At 36.6% G+C, this 21073-nt stretch overlaps 1 protein-coding gene across 2 annotated transcripts in view; it reads left to right on the forward strand.

Moving 5' to 3' along the window:
* Positions 1-21073, forward strand: part of STK3 (serine/threonine kinase 3) — a 324808-nt gene that overhangs the window by 78836 nt on the left and 224899 nt on the right. For both annotated transcript variants that reach the window (XM_089898863.1, XM_022584720.2), the window contains exons 5-6: positions 20220-20384; positions 20903-21070. In XM_089898863.1, the coding sequence (XP_089754989.1) occupies positions 20220-20384; positions 20903-21070 (333 nt within the window). The remainder of the gene's footprint in view (positions 1-20219; positions 20385-20902; positions 21071-21073) is intronic.

The following is a 21073-nucleotide window of genomic DNA, read 5'->3' on the forward strand; positions in this document are numbered from 1 at the left end:
ACTTTGACTGCTAGGTAGACTGAGCATCTTGTCATATGTGTACTGGCTCTTTTATTTCCTTTTTGTGCTTATCCTTTGCCTTTTGTTGTTGTCGGTGGTGGTGGTCTTTTTCTTACCAGTTTGCAGGTTTGCTTGACAGTTTGCTAATAGTTTTATGAGTACTTCACATTTCATTTTAAAAGCCAAGAAGCCAGTTATCTGATTGTCAGCATAGATATTAAGGAATTTCAAAATATCTCTTTCAGTGGTTTTATGCCCTGACCTATACTTTTTCTTTGGGAAACACCTAGGAAAAGATAAAGGCATAGAATTAAGTTTGGGGGTTAACTAGAACTCCCAGTGATTGGAACTGAGCCTGAGTAGCAAAGGGTTGGGATTGGATTGTTGGCAGTTGAGCTGATAATGAATGGTAACTGTGGTAATTAATGGTAGTAGTACTAGGGGTAGGATGAAGGTGAAACCCTCCTATATTCCAGTGGGTGATAAAAGTTTCTCTGAGTCTTCTGGTTGCATTTAGAGTAAAAATCACTATTTGGTTAGTATTCATTGAATCTTTCAGTTTATAAGTATTGAAGGATCTATAAGTAAGTATATGTGAGTTAAATGCCTGATTTCTGTGATCAAACCCACAAACACAGCTCATGTGCTGGTATCATGTATTTTTTTTTTTTTTTACAGTATTTAAAACCATCTTTTGAGCTTGGTGAAACCTATGTGTAGATAACCTTACTGTGGTATCCTGTACTTGGAAATCACATTTAATTATTAGTTAGCTTTTAGTCTTTAGGAGAAGAGTAATTGCAGTTGCTTTCCCCTACTATAAGCCACTCAAGGGCAGAAATTTTTATATATTCATCTTGGAAATATTACAAGTGCCTGGAATAGCTACTGGCATCTAGCAACCTTTGATAAATGTTTGTTGAACTGAAACAGGATCAATTCCTTGGCTGCTTATTCTGTGAATATAAACAATCCTACTCATCTATTCAGTGTTATATTTTTGTAGATAAATTGTAATTTGCATGGCTACTACTATTCAGTATTAATGTTGTGGGTTATTGAACAGATATGATCACATATACCAAAGAAAGGCCATAAAAAGTGTGCTTGAAGGTTTCCTTGTGAGGACATATTTTAAAAACCAATATATTTTATGTTAAATGCCATTTAACTTCTAAACACTTATGCATTTCAAGTATATACTGCAAAGTAAAAATAGACAACTCTGTGAAATTGAAGCTTTTTAAAGATAGATTATATTTTTGATTACAGGCTTTCAAAATGATCTTTACATAATTCTTAAGCTGTGCCTTGACATATGGAAGAAATAGAATCCATGTCTTAGACGTTTATTGTGTATTTGGAAATGTTCTAAGAAAACGCCTAAGGTTTGTCTCTCCCACTTTGGCCCATTTTCTGATTTGACCATTTATTTTAATTCAGCCTAGCACTGTGGATTTTAGTTTTGGCTCTTCCACAAACTAGTTTTATAATCTGGTGACTTCAGCTTCCTCATCTGTTAAATAATAAGTAACATTTGTACAGTGCTTTACATTTTACTTGGCAGTTTTATTTACATTTTGGTTGAACAGAAAGGTTCAAAACACATTTATTAATCTAGGCCTGGTGCTATGCATTTGAGGTACAAATAACTCTAATAAATGTTGCTGTTGTTGCATTGTTTGCAGACTAGTTGAGGTAATACATATGTACAAAGCTAAATTTGATTCTATAAAGAGTTAGAGTTCTTTAGGGGCAGTAAAGGAGAAGCACTTAGCCTAACATGGAAGTTCAGTGAAAGCTTCATAGGAGAGAGAACCTTTAGCATGATCTTGGAAGAGGAGGAGTCATCTGTCATTAGAATCAGGCTCCACAAGAGCATGGTTTTGTCTTCTTTGTTCACTGATCTATCTCTGCTCCTTGGTCAGTGCCTGACATGCAGGATGCTGGGTAAATATTTGTTGTATGCATGAATGAATGAATGAATGAATGAATGACTCAGAGAAGAGAGGGCAAAGGACATCTTGGGAGGGAAAACGATGATATGCTAAAATTATATTTCCGTCTTTAAAAGTCCAGTGTCATATTCCTAGATCACCTGAAGGAAAATGTTCCCAGTATCTGGTTTAAATGGATTTACTTTTCTCACACTTAATTGCTCAAAATCATTGTCATATATTAGTTTGATGGATCTATGTTAGTATCATGATCTTAGCAGCATAATTTTTTGTTTTTCCTTTGTTTTTTTCATGTTGAAAGAAGCAGCATATGCCATCTTTATCACTTCACTAATGTCTTCTAGCTTCTTACTCATTTTATCTATTTCCTGGAATTTATGTGATTCTTCTTTGAGAAGACATTCTTTGGAGCTTCCTGATTTCTTGTTCTAATGTGGACTCATTGCTTTTTAGGTCTGCTGTAGAGCTGCATCCTTGGAATTTCTTTTCACTGGACTCCTGGGTTAGTGCCACCATTTTCTTGTATATTTCCTATTTCCTTGGTTTTTCAGTCTTGTTTCATATTCTTCCTAAACTATCTTCTTCAAGGTGTAAGAGTTAAGAGGTCAACTATTTGAATCCTTGCATATCTGAAAATGCCTTTATTTTGTTTTCATACCTGGTTGATAGTAGCCTATGTAGAATTTACATTGAAAGTAAGTTTCTCTCAGAGATGTGGTAGCTTCCCTCCATTTTCTTCTAGCAGCCAGTATTGCTAATGTTATACATAGCTAATGCCTATCAGAGACTTATTTATTTGTAGGTCTCCCCCTGCCCCAGAACTTCTTAGACTTTTTTCTGTATTCTCATGTTTCTGATGTTGCATAAGGAACAAGATATTTCACGAGGATGTGCCTGAGTGTGAGTCCTTTTTATTAGTTATGCTCAGCACTCAGTAGTTCCTTTCAAATAAACACTTGTGTCTTCTTCAGCTTTGGAAAAATTTCTTCAGTAGTTTCCCCCTCTATTGTATTCATTGGATGGTGAAATCTCCTGAATTTTATTCTTTTTTTCCCTCCTAGATTTTCTGTCTCCTTTTTGGCGGTGGGGTAGGGGGTGAGTTTTTTTCTACTTTATTTTCTGACTCTTCTAACTGAACTTTTTATTTCAGCAATTATATTTTAATTTACAAGAACTCTTATGTTTTTGATTATTCCTTTTTCATAACATCTTGATGCTTGAGGCATGGATGCAAAATCTTTTCTAATCACTCTAAGAAAAATAAGTTTTGAAAAAATTATTTTCTGTTTTCTGAATCATCTTTATTTCCACTGGGGTTGTTGTTTCAGTTGCTTGATCCTGCTGTTGCCCATGGCAGGCTGACCACCAGAAAGGCTGACTAGCTCTCATCAGAAGCATTGGGACGATGCTTTTTGCCTGGCAGGTATAATGTTAGGATGAACTGGCTGGGAGCTGGCTTTAGGGGCAAGTGCCCACAGAGGTGGTTCATTCAGTTTGTTAGCCATTCCCCTCCCCTGCCTTTTTTGGGGCCTGGGGATAAATGCCAGACTGCATGTAATCTGTATGTATAGAGTAGGGATGAGGAGCCAAGTGTTGTTCTGTTTTCTTCTTTTCAGCTTCCATGGGAAAGCTAACCTACCTTTTCCATTCCCCTTCTCGCTCCTGCCCTCCCTACACAATGATTCTAACTTGGAGCCCCTTTGATGTTTACTTGGTAATCACTCCTTGTGTTGCAGACCCCTTCTTTGCCTGCTCTTGCCTGTGACTCTTCATAGAAATACTTCCAAATTTATTATACTCTCCTGTGCTGATTCTTTTTTTTTAAAATTAATTTATTTTTATTTTTATTTATTTTTGGCTGCATTGGGTCTTTGTTGCTGCACACGGGCTTTCTCTAGTTGCGGTGAGCGGGAGCTACTCTCTGTTGCGACGTGCAGGCTTCTTATTGCGGTGGCTTCTCTTGTTGCAGAGCACGGTCTCTAGGCGTGCGGGCTTCAGTAGTTGTGTCACACGGGCTCAGTAGTTGTGGCTCGCAGGCTCTAGAGCGCAGGCTCAGTAGTTGTGGCGCACGGGCTTAGTTGCTCCTCAGCATGTGGGATCTTTCCGGACCAGGGCTCGATCCCATGTCCCCTGCATTGGCAGGCGGATTCTTAGCCACTGCGCCATCAGGGAAGCCCTGATTCTTTTATTTCTATCAGTTTAGTTGTATTTTAGAAGGAGGAAAGACAAATTAAACAAATTAACTACAAATTCAGGTTAGTTTTTGAACCTGAATCAATGATATCTCCTCTTTCCCATCCCACCTACCTCCCTATACATACTTTTATACTCTTAGGTGTTTAAATTAGCACAGCTACTTTGAGGGGTACAGTTTGATAATCTGTTGTAAAGTTGAATGTATAAGCACCCTAGGATCCATCCAATGATTCTCCTTTTCCATCTGTACCTTATTCTCCTCTTCTGTCTGTACCTTACAGAAACCCTGGCACAATTGGTTAGTGAGAAATGTTCCAGAGTGTTGTCACAACAGAAAATTAGGAGCAAACTTAAATGTTGATGAGCCTAGACCCGGGACTAGAGAATTGCTACTGTTCTTTGAGTCTCCATAGTTTTGTAGCTCTTTGGTGAAGGCAGACTGAGAATAGCATTCTGGTTGAAACCTTTCAGGGTACCCATTTGTGCAGGTGGAAACGACATTAAAATACTAACTTAAAGTTTGTGTCTTAAAACACAGTAAATGTCCAGTTTGTTATATACGAGAAATTATTGTCTGCTTTTCCCAGGATGAAATATTGATATATTCTGTGATTGGGTGGGGAGTAGGGGAGGGGGCATTGAGGGAATACAAAATAATGGAGAGGAAGTTCCAGACTGAAGAGAGCAGTTCCTAAGTTATGTATATTTATTTACCCGAAGGCTTGCGGTGGACTTGTTATTTTATAATGGAAATAATTGGGAAAGTCAGGTTTATTCAGGTATCACTTTAGAACTGTGAAGGACACATTGAGACCATTCTTGGTAAATTCTTACCGATTGTTAGTTTGTTTTTTTTTTTTGTTAGTTTTATAGCAGTGATTCTCAACTCCAGTGACAGACGTTTGGTAGTTATTGTAATAGCTATTACTGTAGTACTGGTATGTGCCAAGCACATTATATAGATTATTGCATTTAATCCTCGTGTAAGGACTGAACAACTATGTGAGGTAAGAACAATTATTGACCCATTTTCCAGATGAGAAACTGAATCATAGAGTGGTAAAGTAGATTAGAGGGAAAGAAAGGGTTGAAATTATAGCTGACTGCTAGAATTGAACTGTAGAAGTTAAAAGAATAGAGTCTGGAGCCCAGAATGTCTTGAATTCTGGCTCTGCTACATACTAGTTGTGTGAACTTGGGCAAGTTTCTTAACTTTTCTGTGACTCGTTTTCTTCATTTGCTAAATGGGATAAGAAGACTACCCTACTTCATTGAGTTGTTCTGAAGATTGTATATATGTAAAGTGCTAGGAACAGCATCTGGTACAAAAGAAGTCCTATATGTATTTGCATTGTTATTGTCATCATTGTCCTATCTTCTCACTTACATAGATGGGAGTGTCTTTGCATTGTGTACATTATCAGATAATGTGTTTGGGTGGAATAATACAGAGGACTATGGAACCAAGGACAGAATCCTAACATTCACCATTGGTACCTTGAATTATCATTGTTAATGAGGGAGGTATGTAAGCTCTGTGAGATAGAGCTTACATTTTTAGGTACAGTGAGAGTTTCTTTAATAGAATCAGGCAGTGCTCTTCAGAATATACTAGGATATTTTATTTTAGTGCCCTTAGAATTAATGCCTTGTACATAATAGTCTTTTTGGTAAATGTTTGATTTGTTGTATTTGAAAAATATATATTCTGCCTTGATGTTAATTATGTACTACTTCAGACAGGTTTTTTTTTTTTGCCTTAGTGAAGGCGTACCAGTTTCTTACTGATTTAAGATTAATTATTAATTAAGATTAATAATAGACATTTTATTGTGGATTTCTATTCCATAAAGTGCTTTTTAGGGTTTATATTTGCCTCTGTGTTATTGGACTAATTCATGTTTGACTTTCCTAATCACCTTGTTGCATGTTCCCTCTTTGTGTAATAGATACTAGTTCATATGGGCTTTATAACTCCACATATATTGAGTGCTTTTCTGTTGTCTTCTGATCTCTTTTTCAGGAATCTTTTCATGTGGGAAAGGATTTTAAAATGTCTGCCCACTGACCATTTTCACAGTAGAGTATCAGTTCTCTTTCTCTTCAGATCAAGGGATTATAAGCAGCTTGTGTATATGTATATTTACATATGGTGTAAGTAGTGAAAGCTTTCATTTTGAATCACTAGTTGTCGGACTTTGTGATAGATTATTAATTTTTTTTTTTTTTGCCAGACATCTGCAATCCAGATTTCATGAAAGAAAACCCTTCTCTGCCCTTTGGTATATAATAATGGCTAAAGTATTCTAGTTATGTTTTCTAATGTGTGTACTTTGTGTTGAGCAGATTTTTGTTTTTCTAGAAGAGTCCCATAAATTTTTTATTGTTTAAAACCTTGACTATTTTATATCCTCAACCTTCCTGTTTTTGGGTGGGATGAGATAGAGTGGTGAGGGGTGGAAGGGAGTTACTGAGTTGCTCTGTTGTTTTTTTCCAGTGTTTTCCTCATGTTGAATACCTAAGGGCCCCATTAAATGTATGTATTGTTTTTCCCAAGAAAGAAGGAGTAAGAGGGAGAGAAATTTTGATTGTAAAGCAGTTGGAGTCTGAAGCTTGATGGATGTTCAGATAAAGCCTTGCATGTAAACTTAAGTATTACTTTTGAGATTTAGGTATTTCAGAAATTGCTACTTAACTCCTCCAGTTTCTCTAAACCATTGATTTTTAGCAAGGGGTTTTCGTCACCATCGTGTGTTGATTGTATCATGTATGTCATAAAAACTAATGAACGCTGAAACATTTGAGGAGTTCTGTAAAATTAGATATCTAAATGCAGTTTTAATATAATGGAGTAAACATTTATTGGCCGGGGCAGGTGGTACTAGGAAAAAGAAGGCAAAAAGAAGACTTTAAAAAAGCATTCATGTTCCTTTTAAAAGACATGTTTATTCTGCTTTTCCCACCCCTTATTATTGTAACCCTTTTGTTTGGGGGCAGAAAATAGAAATCAGCTTCAAAGATCTCATGCTGTTAAATATTTGGAATAACCTCTAGCAGTTCTAGAGTTGGTCACCAGTTTGTGCTTTATACAGGCCTCTTTTCCAGGAACCTCCCTGCTTTTTGGTATCTACTTGAAATTTACTACATCAGTTTCAACTCTTGGTTATAAATTACAGAAAACTCATCCTAAACTGGCTTGAGCCAAGAAGGGAATTTATTTGCTCACATAACAAAAAATCTTTGCAGAGCTAGTTTCATGCATGGTTTGATTCACGGTGAAAGGAATTACTTGGATTCGTCTCTTTGTCCTGATACTTCTGTATTGACTCCACTCTCAGACTCTTACCTTATAGTGACAAGATGGCTGCTAGCAGCTACCTGGATTATACCTTTCTAGTTGAAACCCAGCAGTGTTGTACCTCACTGCTTCTGAATGGGTCATGTACCTTTTTCTGTGGCCATTGGAATGTGATGGGGTAACTGGATTAGCTCTAGGACATGTGTCTAACCTGGAGCTAGGATGGAGCTGACTGCTAGAATTCATGGCCTGAGGATGGGGAAGTAGTGATTCCCTAAAGGGAAGTGAGGGTATGTTAGCAGGAGAAGGGTGAATGGGTGTTCAAATGGCCCAAAATAACAGGTATATCTATGTATTTACCAAACCTAAAATCAAAACAAGATATATCAAGAATAAAACACGCACGCGCGTGCATACAAAACCCTCTAAAATAACTCCCATAATGAATGTTCAGTGTTAGAAGAGGTATCTGTTGACAGTGGCAGTTAAAACTGTGGGGTCCTCAACCTTTTCTCCCTTTTGTCACAGTGAGGGCTGTATCTCAAGGAGCCTGCTTCTCTGTGTCAGCAGTAAGTGTTTGCTGTAAGAATTCTGGAAAGTCTGCTTTTCAGGATTACAGATCCATGGTTTCATTTAGACAATGGTGGCCTAACCCTGTTTTTAGTTGTGGTGTCCATGGCCCCTTCTCTTATAAGGATTTTCTCAACCTGAACAGGTACTGCTGTTCAGTACTATAATAGAATCTTTGGAGAGTGAGTCCTTTTGTGTGGAAAGTAATTCTTGCTCCTTATTTGGTGTCTCCCATACAGTGAGATTCAGTTCTAAGTGTATTTCACACATGCCTCTTAAAGTTCCAAGCCACAGCATTTAACATGACCATGCACTGTAGGATTAGACCCTTAGAATTTTTCATAGCAATCATGTGCCCCATCTTAATCTCTGATTAAATACATCATACGCATCACGCTCCATTACATCTTTTCTAAATCTTTTGATTGGATTATAAACACTTTTCTTTATTATCTTTTCACATTGCAAAATAGTCCCTCCAATAGACTTTCTCTTCTACCTTAACTAAGTAAATTAAACTTACAAAAGTATTTCCTTGGCTTCCCTTATTGGTAAGCTGCCCAGTCTTCACCTTAGTTGCTATATTTCTTGGCATTTCTCCCAGTTCTATTTCCCTTTCATAAGTCAGGCCCACCTTCGTGCACTTTATTTTTATATTGTACATTCCTCTCCTGGCAGACTGCCCGTCACTGCCAGATCTACGATGAGCCCTCCCTCCCTGTCATAAGCCTGACCCATAGAGCACTGTGACAGTGGTTATTTGGAATGATGTGGTTTAGTGGAAGGACTCGTGGATGTGGAATCAGAAAACTAAACATCAGTTCCTGGGTTGTTATGTGTTAGCTCTGTGACTCTGGGTACGTTGTGTAACTCCTTTAAACTTCAGATGCCTAATCCTAAAATGGATCTAATATCATATTACTTGCCTTATCTACCTCAGTGTTTTCTTGTGAGGAACAAAGATGATGAGTGTCAGAGCATTTTGTAACCTATAAAGTTCTATACAAATGTAAATTGTATTTTATTACTGTTAAGGCAAAAACTTAAAAAGATGGGATTTAGTTTTTAATTATTAGTGATTTAAGAATTTTATGATATTTGTTGAAATAGTGGATATTCTCTAGTATTAGAAAAACATATTAAAAGATTGTTGTCTTATACAGTGAAATATTATTTAATCTTAGAAAGTCAAGAAATGTATGTAAGTTAATTTTCCAGAAAATGGAAATTCAGCTCCTTAGGTAGCAAATCTCTAATTTTAACAGTTTTAGATGGAGATCTTTTAAAACAGTATTGCATAATTCTTTAAACTTTTAGAATGTGTAAACTCCTCCCATTTTAATTATATAAATTAAGGGGAAAAAAAGTAATATGAGCACATTGTAAAACTTCCAAATAGTACAGAAGAGGAACTTAGCGTCTCCTTACTCACCCCTTAGTTTTACTTCCTGGAGGAGATGTCAGTTAGTTTCTTGTGGTTTCTTTCGGCACATATGTATGCATATTTTGTTTTAAACAAGGGATTTATACTGCATATGTGGTGTTCTATACCTTGCCTTTTTTTAAACTTCTCATGTATCTCAGAGATCTTCCCATACCAGTACATATAGGTCTGTATATAACAATGTATTTTTTTCAGTACTTTGGATAAAATGAGTTCCAACTCACCAATTTTTGTTGTTGTTGTAATCAAAGCTGCAGGAAACTTTCGTAGGTATTTATTGGTATACCTGTGTTGTGACGGCCATTGGATACCTGAAAAATGGAATTACTGGGTTAGAGGGCATGTTCATTTTTAATGACAATTCCTTCCTTTTTTTTGTTTTGTCTTGTTTTGGTTGAGAGGGTGCTACCTAAGCCCTATGTTATTTTTTAGTGCTTAGGCAGTTTCAGTTTGAATTATGAAAGAAAGAATTTTGGATTTTGCTTTCAGTGCCTTCCTGCTTAACTGCATGCTTTGACAACGCTTCATCTCAAAATTAGAAATTTTGACTAAAAAATCCATTGGGATTTAAGCAAGTTTACATACCTGTTAGCTACTACTGCAGTGGCTGCTGCTGCTACTACCACTACTGCTGTAAATGATTTTATTATTACATTCTCCACACTAGCTTACCTACTTTTAGTCTTTGGCTGAGAGTCTACTGTCACAGTTTCCTTCTTAAAAGTTGAGGTACAATCATACCATCTTTCCATTTAAAAATGTGTAGGCACGTAAAGCAGAACTGACCCTAACCTACCTTTGCATTCTGCACTGTTTTCCTATACATGTTACAGTCAGACACAAAGAACTGGTACTGGATTTCGTTTATTTGTGTGCCCATTCCCTTTACACATACCTAGTATTCCATTCCCTCTTTTGTCTCCTGACAAACTTTGTTCATTCTTCAAGAGTCAGCTCAAAAGTCACCTCCTCTATGAAGACTTCCTTGGATGGGGAGAGTGGTGTGGTGAGATTGTCAAGGCTGCAAGAACTGTATCGTTCAAGACCTTGAGGGTTAAAATATATGGTTTGGATTTTATTTTAAGAGTACTGGTTCTGGGCTTCCCTGGTGGCGCAGTGGTTGAGAGTCCGCCTGCCGATGCAGGGGACATGGGTTCGTGCCCCGGTCCGGGAAGATCCCACATGCCGCGGAGCGGCTGGGCCCGTGAGCTGTGGCCGCTGAGCCTGTGCGTCCGGAGCCTGTGCTCTGCAACGGGAGAGGCCACAACAGTGAGAGGTTCGCGTACCGCAAAAAAAAAAAAAAGAGTACTGGTTCTGATTAATCACCTGCTGTCCTGGAGTGCTCCTATACCTAATCTTGTTGTGGCAGGCATTTTTTAATATTGTAATTATTTGTTCCTGTTCCCTTCCTTCCCCACTAAATTACAAGCACCACGAAGGCAAGGACAGTATAACAGGCTCTCAGTAAATTTTGTTGGTGCCTACCGTCTGTTTTTGTGTTTGGATATTAAATGAAATGATACCTGTAATGTGGCTGGTATAGTAAAAACTCAGTGAGTTGTTGATATTATCATTATCATCACTGGACAGATAAATCCTTACTTGGGGAATAAAGGGTGATTTCTTGAAAGAGGTGAGATTTGATCCAGGCCTTAAAAGACCATGTGAGGATTACACTGGTGAGTTTTGCTCAAATGGTTTTCAAAACTTCATGAAAAGTCACTGTGCAAGTTAAAACTTAAAATTTGATAATAAAGTTTCTATAGTTATCTGTCTCTCTATGGCATTTGAAAAGGGGAACTATGTCTCATTTTTTGGTTTGTTTCCTTAATAGATAGTAAGTACTAAATATAGAATTAATGTATTATTTTATATGCATAAATAATTATGTCAAACAGGCAGGATTTAGCTAAGATTGTCAAAGATTCATTTTTAGAAAGTTAAAATTCTTAATTTTGTATGAACTTACAAAGCCTCCCTTGAATTTGTTTTTACTAAAGTAAAAACATTAAGGCAGTACGTGTATTTTAAAACAGCTTGTGCATGTGCTCTTGAGACTCCTTGGTGGGTGCATTTTTATCAAAACCATATACACAGTGACATATTAAATGTATCATATTATTGTACTAGTCATATGACTCTAGAAACAAAAGTAACCAGAGGACTAAAGCCTATCAAAACCATCTTTTTGTTTTTGTACAATGGGATTCTTTTTAAATTTGCCAATGAATTCATACCAGTATTGAAACCAGATGTAGACTTCCGTCTTTTAATGTATTAGCTCAGCTATAAAGTCTTATTTCCATCTCTGATTACTGAATATTTCATTCATGGTGTAGTATCACTCTCCCGTCCTCCTTTTTCTTTTTTTTTTTTTTTAAACTAGGCTCTAAAATACGATTCAAATGATTTTAAAATGACATTGCTGCATTTGTATAGTGACAAATAAATCTGTATTGTATTGACGATAACCTAATAAAATCCACAAATGAAGTACTCTGTTGATGAAGTTTTTCATTAGGAAGAGATTCTTTTTTTTTGCGGTACGCGGGCCTCTCACTGTTGTGGCCTCTCCCATTGCGGAGCACAGGCTCTGGACGCGCAGGCTCAGCGGCTATGGCTCACGGGCCCAGCTGCTCTGCAGCATGTGGGATCTTCCCGGACCGGGGCACAAACCCATGTCCCCTGCGTCGGCAGGCAGACTCTCAACCACTGCGCCACCAGGGAAGCCCATGGAATGGATTCTTGACAGATACTACTAAAAGAAGTGTTAGCTGTGGTTTGAGAATGGATCTAAGCATTTTCCACCTTAGAACTAAAATCTTGTGTTACCTCTTTCTGTATAAAGCAGATCCTCTCTTTTGTGTTTTTCTTTTCTCCCTAAATATTTTCAATATAAAACTCACGAGTTTGAAATCTATCTGATGAAAAGTCATAATTATAGAAATAAAGATACTACTTAAAATTTTTATAGTAATGGGAAGAAGTACTTCTCTCTGTTGCCAAAAAGAAATCTATTTGGTAACTGGTTGTGTTTGTATGCAAATGAAATTTGTTAAAAACATTTAAAGATTGTTTGAAAACAAAACTCTGTTTAGGAAAATGACTGTCAACTAACTCCTTTCCCCCTCCACCCCAAATAGTCCGTATGTGTCCAAAGGATACGAAATAAACATCTAGATCAAGGCCTACATCTAGGAAGGCCTGCACTCCTTCCTTTCCTAGTCTCCATTAGTGACACAAAATACATGTAGAATGGTTTAAATGTTGATATAGATATTGTTCTTTTCCAAAGTTCATTTGCTATCATTGATATTTAAAAGAGACCAAGTAAACATTTTTTGCTCCAAATTTGCTAAGATTTACCTGCATTTTGACACTTACAAGGCTGAAATTTGGCCCATCACTTCTTTTTTCTTTCTCCAAACTCCATTTCTTATCGAAGCCAATTTAATAAGATTCAGTGCACTTTCTTTTTAAATTTATGTACAGAAAACTTCACATTTTGGGGTGTACAGTTCTAAGACTTTTGACAAGTGTATAAAGTCTTGTGAGTACCACCAAAATCCAAATATAGAACAGACAGCCCCACACCCCCCAACACCCAGTCCTGCTGTGTGTTTATAGTCACCCCTCTCTCCACACTTAATCTCTGGCCACCACGGATCTGCTTTTTGTTCCTATAGTCTTTTTTTTTTTAACATCTTTATTGGAGTGTAATTGCTTTACAATGCTGTGTTAGTTTCTGCTGTATAACAAAGTGAATCAGCTATACACATACATATATCCCCATATCCCCTCCCTCTTGCATCTCCCTCCCACCCTCCAGGTAGACACAAAGCACCGAGCTGATCTCCCTGTGCTATGAGGCTGCTTCCCACTAGCTATCTGTTTTACAGTTGGTAGTGTATATATGTCCATGCCACTCTCTTATTTCGTCCCAGCTTACCCTTCCCCCTCCCCATGTCCTCAAGTCCATTCTCTCTGTCTGCGTTTTTATTCCTGTCCTGCCCCTAGGTTCTTCAGAACCATATATATATTTTTTAGCTTCCAAATATATGTGTTAGCATACGGTATTTGTTTTTCTCTTTCTGACTTACTTCACTCTGTATGATAGACTCTAGGTCCATCCACCTCACTACAAATAACTCAATTTTGTTTCTTTTTGTGGCTGAGTAATATTCCATTGTATACATGTGCCACATCTTCTTTATCCATTCATCTGTCGATGGACACTTAGGTTGGTTCCATGTGGTTCCATGTGGCTATTGTAAATAGAGCTGCAATGAGCACTATGGTACATGACTCTTTTTGAATTACGGTTTTCTCATGGTATATGCCCAGTACTGGGATTGCTGGGTTGTATGGTAGTTCTATTTTTAGTTTTTTAAGGAATCTCCATACTGTTCTCCATAGTGGCTGTATCAGTTTACATTCCCACCAACAGTGCAAGAGGGTTCCCTTTTCTCCACACCCTCTCCAGCATTTATTGTTTGTAGATTTTTTGATGATGGCCATTCTGACTGGTGTGAGGTGATACCTCATTGTAGTTTTGATTTGCATTTCTCTAATGATTAGTGATGGTGAGCATCCATTCATGTGTTTGTTTGACCCATCACTTTTTACCATTTTTCTCATCTTAGTGGAAGGAAGGAAGATGGGCCTCACTTGATATCTGAGTGCCACTTCATAGCTATCATATTTCTATTCTTCAGTTAAGTATTTGAGTTACTCTACTGATGGTCTTTCCTTTCTCTGGACAGGGAACTACTTTTCTTATTCAAAGCCTAATTTTAATGCCAGTTCCTCTTTCCTTCCCTAATTAATCGCTCTCTACTCTGGTTCCATTTCACTTTGAAAGTGCTTTTTATAGTAGTTTATAAGTCTGTCTTTCATGCTAGGTTGGAACTCCATGAGGTTAAAAGTTAGAGATGTTTTAAATTCAACATAGAGCAGGTGGTTAATAAATGTTTTTACAGAGAGTGAATGTTTTCTAGGGCTTTTTGGAAAATATACTTTCTTAGATCACTGTTACACATGGCTTATACTCTTATACATGCCACACATGTTATTCTCAGCAACATTGTGACCCGTATGGGATAATTTTATAATTGATACTTTGTTATTTTGATTTGCTTTTCTTTGATAATTAGTGCAGTTTAATATTTTTCATGTATGTTAACTAGCCCTATTATAAGTTTTGTGAATTGCATATTCATTTCCTTGCCTATTTATTTATTGAGATTTTATTGTTTTTCTTGTGAGCTCTTTATGTTCTAAGTAATTCTGTATACTAAGTATCTTACTGTATTTGCTGTGAATATTTTTCTGTTTTCTAAGCTTACAGTTTTTATGTAGACAAAGCTAATAAATTCTCATAATTCTTTGCTTTTATTGATTAGAAACTCTTCTTGCCTACTGATTTGATACTTACTTTGATTTTTGTTTACTTTTATTTAACTGTTTTAAAAATGTTTAAATAATTCATCTATGTGTTGTTTTTGGTGGGGTTAAGCATCTGTTTTCAATAAAATACTCAGAAAGCTACCTCTGATGTCTTCAGTTAAGGTTACTTTTCAGGCTAGGTGAGTCTGCTTACTTGCTGAGTTCATTTACAGGTATACTTGTTTTGTTTGGCCGGCACACCATTTAAAATAATTTAGATTTGAATGCTAAGATGCAGTAGGCATTCTGCCTGATACACAGGGCTGCTGTTCAGTTTTACTGTTTGTTTCTGGCTGGTATCTATTCTTACTGTTGTTAACCACTGTAGTTGTTCTGACTGGTTGGCTTTATGGCTCATGACTGTTCTGATTACACATTGCTTTTACTCTTTGTCAGATACATATTTTGAATATCACCTTTGGAACAAGCCTTGCAGCTCCCTGTTTTCTTATATTGAGACTAGTTCATATATTCATGTTTGTGACATCTGGCAGTGATGTGATAGTCTATAGAGTATAGACTATCCCACTACTATAGAGTCAGAAGACACGTGGGCTTGCCCCTTAAGTAGTTGTGTTTGACAGACCACTCAATTTCTCTGAATTTGTTTCCTCATCTATAGAAAGGGACGATAAAGTGTTTGTTTATTTAATTGTGTGAAATGCACATAAAGTACTCTATAACTTTAAAGTAATATAAAAATTTAAGTCAACATTATATTTCTGTGTTCTAGAAAATACTTGTTTACTTGTTTATTATTGTTTAAAATGATTTTATTGAGGGATAGAAACCTTTCATTTTGTAGTTGAAGTGAAAAGGCTTGAAGTGCAGGTACATTTGAGCCTTAATATTCAGATGGATTGTTAAAATAATACTGTACACAAATAATTTCAAATTAAGACTTATCCATGTACTGGTAGGAATGATTGGATATTGCATCATGTTTTTTGATTAGGGGAAGATATGAAATGACCCCCTGAAGTAGGAGGAGAAAAGCATAATGGGAGAGAGGCTTTAGAAACTTTACACGTTTGCTTCAGATTAGTCCTCTCTACCTTTAATAATTCAGGACCAAATACAGGCTGTGGCCTTAGGTATTCTTGTAAGCTTTGTAAAAACTAGGACAGTTAGTTTCTTCACCACTGTATACCCAGCACCTTTAACAGGATTTACACGAGAGAGCCAGTGAAGTAGATACTTGTTGAAAGAATAAAAATGGATGTCCAAATTAGTGTGAATTTATTATTTATTATAGTCTTTTGTTAAGAAAAGACTATGAAGATCTTTTTTTTTTTTTTTGCGGTACGCGGGACTCTCACTGCTGTGGCCTCTCCCGTTGCGGAGCACAGGCTCCGGATGCGCAGGCTCAGCGGCCATGGCCCACGGGCCCAGCCGTTCTGCGGCATGTGGGATCCTCCCGGACTGGGGCACGAACCCGTGTCCCCCTGCATCGGCAGGCGGACTCTCAACTACTGCACCACCAGGGAAGCCCGACTATGAAGATCTTTTGTTAATTTGTTATAAAATCATAGAGTTGGAATGAACTTTTGAAGTCTTCTAGCATTCAGTGCTTTACAGCAATGACATCAGGTAGATCCTGAGACCTTGAAGTATAGTAAGTCAATTCAATTCTGAACTTTCTCTAATGCAGCTCTGAAATATAGGGTACAGGAGCAGAGACAACAAATCAAGGAGTTAATGAAGGATTAGTTACTTATTGGTTGGAAATAGTGAAATGCTAAGAGGATAAAAATTGAGGTCTAGGTAACTGAAAAGGTCAGCATTGAAGTAACTAAACACGACACAGTTTTTTGGACTGGTACTGCTTTTGTAACACCCCGAGCTCTTTAATCTTTATCCAGGAATGTGGAATAGGGAGAGGGGAGAGAACTCAGGCCCATATGACAGCACCACCACCTTGCATACCTCTGCAGTGGTGTGGTGTGGTGGCCCTCAGCAGCACTCCTGCCTCCACTCCCCCACCGTGGCTGAAAACCACTAATTAAAAAAACTGGGAACATCAGTTGTGAATACCTCTTTTCTTTTAGTAACTACAAGTCTGTACCCATTCATTCATTATTTATTGAGTGCTAACTGTATGCCAGGCATGGTTCCAAGCATTGTGGATACCTTGGTGAACCAAAGATCTCTGCTCTTGTGGACCCTTTTCTTAGTGCACTGCTGTTCAGTACAAACATAACACGAGCCACATATGTAATTCTAAACTTTCTAGCATCCACATTTAAAAAAAAAGTAATAGGTGAAGTTAATTTTAATAATGTATTGAATATATTAATATGTAATATTAATGTTATAACATCTAATAATATTTTATTAATATCAATAGCTTATATTAAACATTAACAGATTTTAAATAAAATAATTAATATAATTAATATATACATATCATGTAAAAGTGTAAGCAGTATGTAAGTTATTAATGAGAGACATTACATTCTCTTTTGGTACTAGGCCTTGAACTTTGGTGTATATTTTGCATTTATAGCATATCTCAGTTTGGGTTAGCTATGTTTCAAATGCTGGGGAGCTACTGTATTGGATAGTGCAGCTTCAGAACATACCGCTTGCTGTCTGTGGACCATGAAGTCAGACCATCTGGTCTGAGGTAGAGAATCAGTTCCTGGAAGTATTAGAATTTTCAAATAATCCAGACTCTTTACCCATGACCTGCAAAGCTTTGCATGATCTGTACAATACTTTATGACAATGTATTTTGGTGTTGTATTTAAAGGTAAACCACCTGGCAATTTGCTTAGAAATTTTAACATGATAAGGGTTTTTTTTTTTAATTGAGGTGAAATTCATATAACAGATTTACCATTTTAAAGTGAAAAATTCCTTGGCATTAGTGCATTCACAATGTTGTGTAATTACTACCTCTGTCTAATTCCAAAGTATTTTCATCAACCCCTATTCATTAAGCAGTTTCTCCCCATTCCCCCTCTTCCCCTAGCTCCTGGCAAGTACCAGTTTGCTTTCTTTCTCTATGGATTTACCTATTCTAAATATTTCATATAAATGGAATCATACAATATGTGCCCTTTTGTGCCCAGCTTAATGTTTTTGAGGTCCATCCACATGTCCATACTTTATTCCTTTTCATGACTGAATAATATTCCATTCCATTGTATGTGTATACCATAATTTGTTTATCCATTCATCTGTTCATAGATATTTGGGTTGTTTCAACATTTTGGCCATTGTGAGTAGTACTATGAACATTCATGTACGTATTTGTTTGAGTACCAGTTTTCAATTCTTTTGAGTATTTACCTAGGAATGGGATTGCTGGGTCATATGGTAATTCTGTGGTTAACTTTCTTAAAAAAACTTTCCAAGGAACTTAAATATTGTTTTCCACAATGGTTGCACCAGAAATGCATGAGAATGTCAATTTTTTCACATTCTTGCCAGCACTTGTTACTTTCTGTTTTTTAAAATTTTATTATAGCCATCCTAGTGGGTGTAAAGTGGTACCTTATTGTGGCTTTGATTTGCATTCCCTAATGACCAATGATGATGATGTTGAACATCTGTCTTTTTATGTGTGACCATTTGTATATCTTCTTTGGAGAAATGTCTATTCACGTCTTTTGCCATTGGGATTGTTTGCCTTTTCTTGGTTGAGTTAGAAGAGTTCTTTATATATTCTGGATTCCAGACTCTTATCAGATACATGCTTTGCAAATACTTTCTCCCATTCTGTGGGTTGTCTTTTCACTTTCTTCATAATGGCCTTTAATGCACAGAAGTTTTTAATTTTGATAAAGTTCAGTTTTATCTGTATTTTTCTCTTGTTGCTCGTGCTTTTGATGCTGTATCTAATGATACATTGCCCAACCCAAGGTCGTGGAGTTTTACCCTTATGTTTTCTTCTAAGACTTTTGTGGTTTTAACTCATATTTAGGTTGTTGATCCATTTTGAGTAAATTTTTGTATATGGTGTGAGGTAGGAGTCCAACTTCAGTTTTTTTTACATGTGAATATCCAGTTGTTCACCCAAGTTATTTCTTGACATGAACCACTGCGGGATTGGTGGTGGTGGAAGCAAGCTTCTTCCAGTAGTTATTTTCACATTTTACATAGTCTTCATATTTTTATATTTTCAATTTTTACTGTATCTTCCTGTTATCCCACTGTGTAGGGGGCATTTGAATTCTTTCTGAGTTTCTTTTTTTTTTCCCTTTCTCTCTCTCTCATATAGAGCAATGTCCTCTATCTCTGTATAAATTGAGATTCTTTCCTTTCTCTCAACTTATTTCTTTGGGTTATGCTTATAGTGGTTATGCTTATAGTGTGAAGTAGGTTTTATTATCCTGAGCTATTGATATTACTTGATGTATTTAAAAACTAAGAGGATATTTTTGATAAAAATAGGGACTTACACAGGTTGCACTTGAATAAGGTTTGTCAAGAGAGGCATGGTGGTTAAAAACATAGATTATGATCAAAGAGGACTCACATCCTGGTTCAATCTTACTTGTGTGTGACCAGAAGGAGGTTACTGAACATGTGTAATAACTTCATTTGTCAAATGGTGATAATAATAGTATTTACCTTATAGGGTTGTTATAAGGATAAATGAGATAATGCATGCAAAACTCTTAGCACAATGCCTGGTACAGATAGCACTGCCTCTACTGCGACAACTACTAAGAATCTTTTTTCCCTCCTCTCTCCTCCTTGGCCTTTTCTCCTCCCTCCTCCCTTTTCCTTACCCTGACAGTCTTTGTTCGTGTTCCCATTTTCCTAGTCTTTCTCTGACATTTCCATTTTTGAGTTCTCATTATTAGGGTCAGAAATCTAGGACCTGGGTGGATTAGGAGTGAGCTGGCTGGAAGGAGGAGTGGTATTGGTGTGAACACTTCATGCAGGAGACTCTTGGCAATCCACCCTTTCTCATTTCCTCTCTTTTATGTAACACTGTTCGTTTCCATTTTCATCAGTAATTGGAGGCACCACAGGGAAGGGTGTCTGAATTTACTTTTTCAGGACAGATAGCTGCAATATTGCCACCTCAGTGTTAGATGATATAGGGGATAGTGATTTCTTAGGGTCATGTTGTTTCTTGAGCTATGTTATATGTTAGGAATGACATTGATAATTTTAAAGAAAGGAGAAATTGAATGATGACATTTTCTTTCATCAGAAGTTCTCAGTACTTTACCTTTTAGCCTTTTCCTAGAGGCTAATGGTCTTTAGAAAGAAGTGCTTGTTAACAGTGCTCTCTTGTAAGTGTTTATCTAACATGGCATTTCAATTGAGTTTTTAAAATATTTCTTTCCAGTTAACAGAAGATGAAATTGCAACTATTCTTAAATCTACTTTGAAAGGACTAGAATATTTACACTTTATGAGAAAAATACACAGAGATATAAAAGCTGGAAATATTCTCCTCAATACAGAAGGACATGCAAAATTGGCGGATTTTGGAGTTGCTGGTCAGTTAACAGTAAGTGTAATACTTTTGGAAACACTTTTGGTTTATATGTCCAGGTTTGAGTATGACTAAACTTTGATAATATATTTTGGGGGTTATGGAAAGAAATGCGTAACTTCATTATTATCAGGGAGAAGGAGCCATTATTTACATATTATTTATTACTTTTATTTACAATTTAAGAGACATTGAATGAATATGAAAATATATATTGTCATCAAAATGCTTAAATATTCAGAAAGGAAAGCTACATTTGTTCATTTCTGTAGCTTTTATTGTTATAGTACTATCTTTAATGACTGTCTTTAATGAAGGTAGTGGAGATAAGTTACTTGTGGACTCTTGGTTATTTCAGAATTCAAAGTTTCTAAGTATGTCATGTCACAACTAGTTGAAATTTTAGGAAAATAGTTTCAGATATAACCTGTAGTATTTGAGGCTTTCAGATATGTAGTTTAAAGAATATGTTGGCAAATACATTTCCTTAGTGTTTTTGTAGTAATATTTATGTCTGTGTAATGCTTTTGCAGGATACAATGGCAAAACGCAATACTGTGATAGGAACTCCATTTTGGATGGCTCCTGAGGTAATTCAAGAAATAGGCTATAACTGTGTGGCTGACATCTGGTCCCTTGGCATTACTTCTATAGAAATGGCGGAAGGAAAACCTCCTTATGCTGATATACATCCAATGAGGGTA

The sequence above is a fragment of the Delphinapterus leucas genome, chromosome 17 (genome assembly GCF_059928025.1).
Source record: "Delphinapterus leucas isolate spDelLeu-1000000601 "Yukka" chromosome 17, BTC_Dleu_Yukka2, whole genome shotgun sequence".
Lineage (NCBI taxonomy): Eukaryota > Metazoa > Chordata > Mammalia > Artiodactyla > Monodontidae > Delphinapterus > Delphinapterus leucas.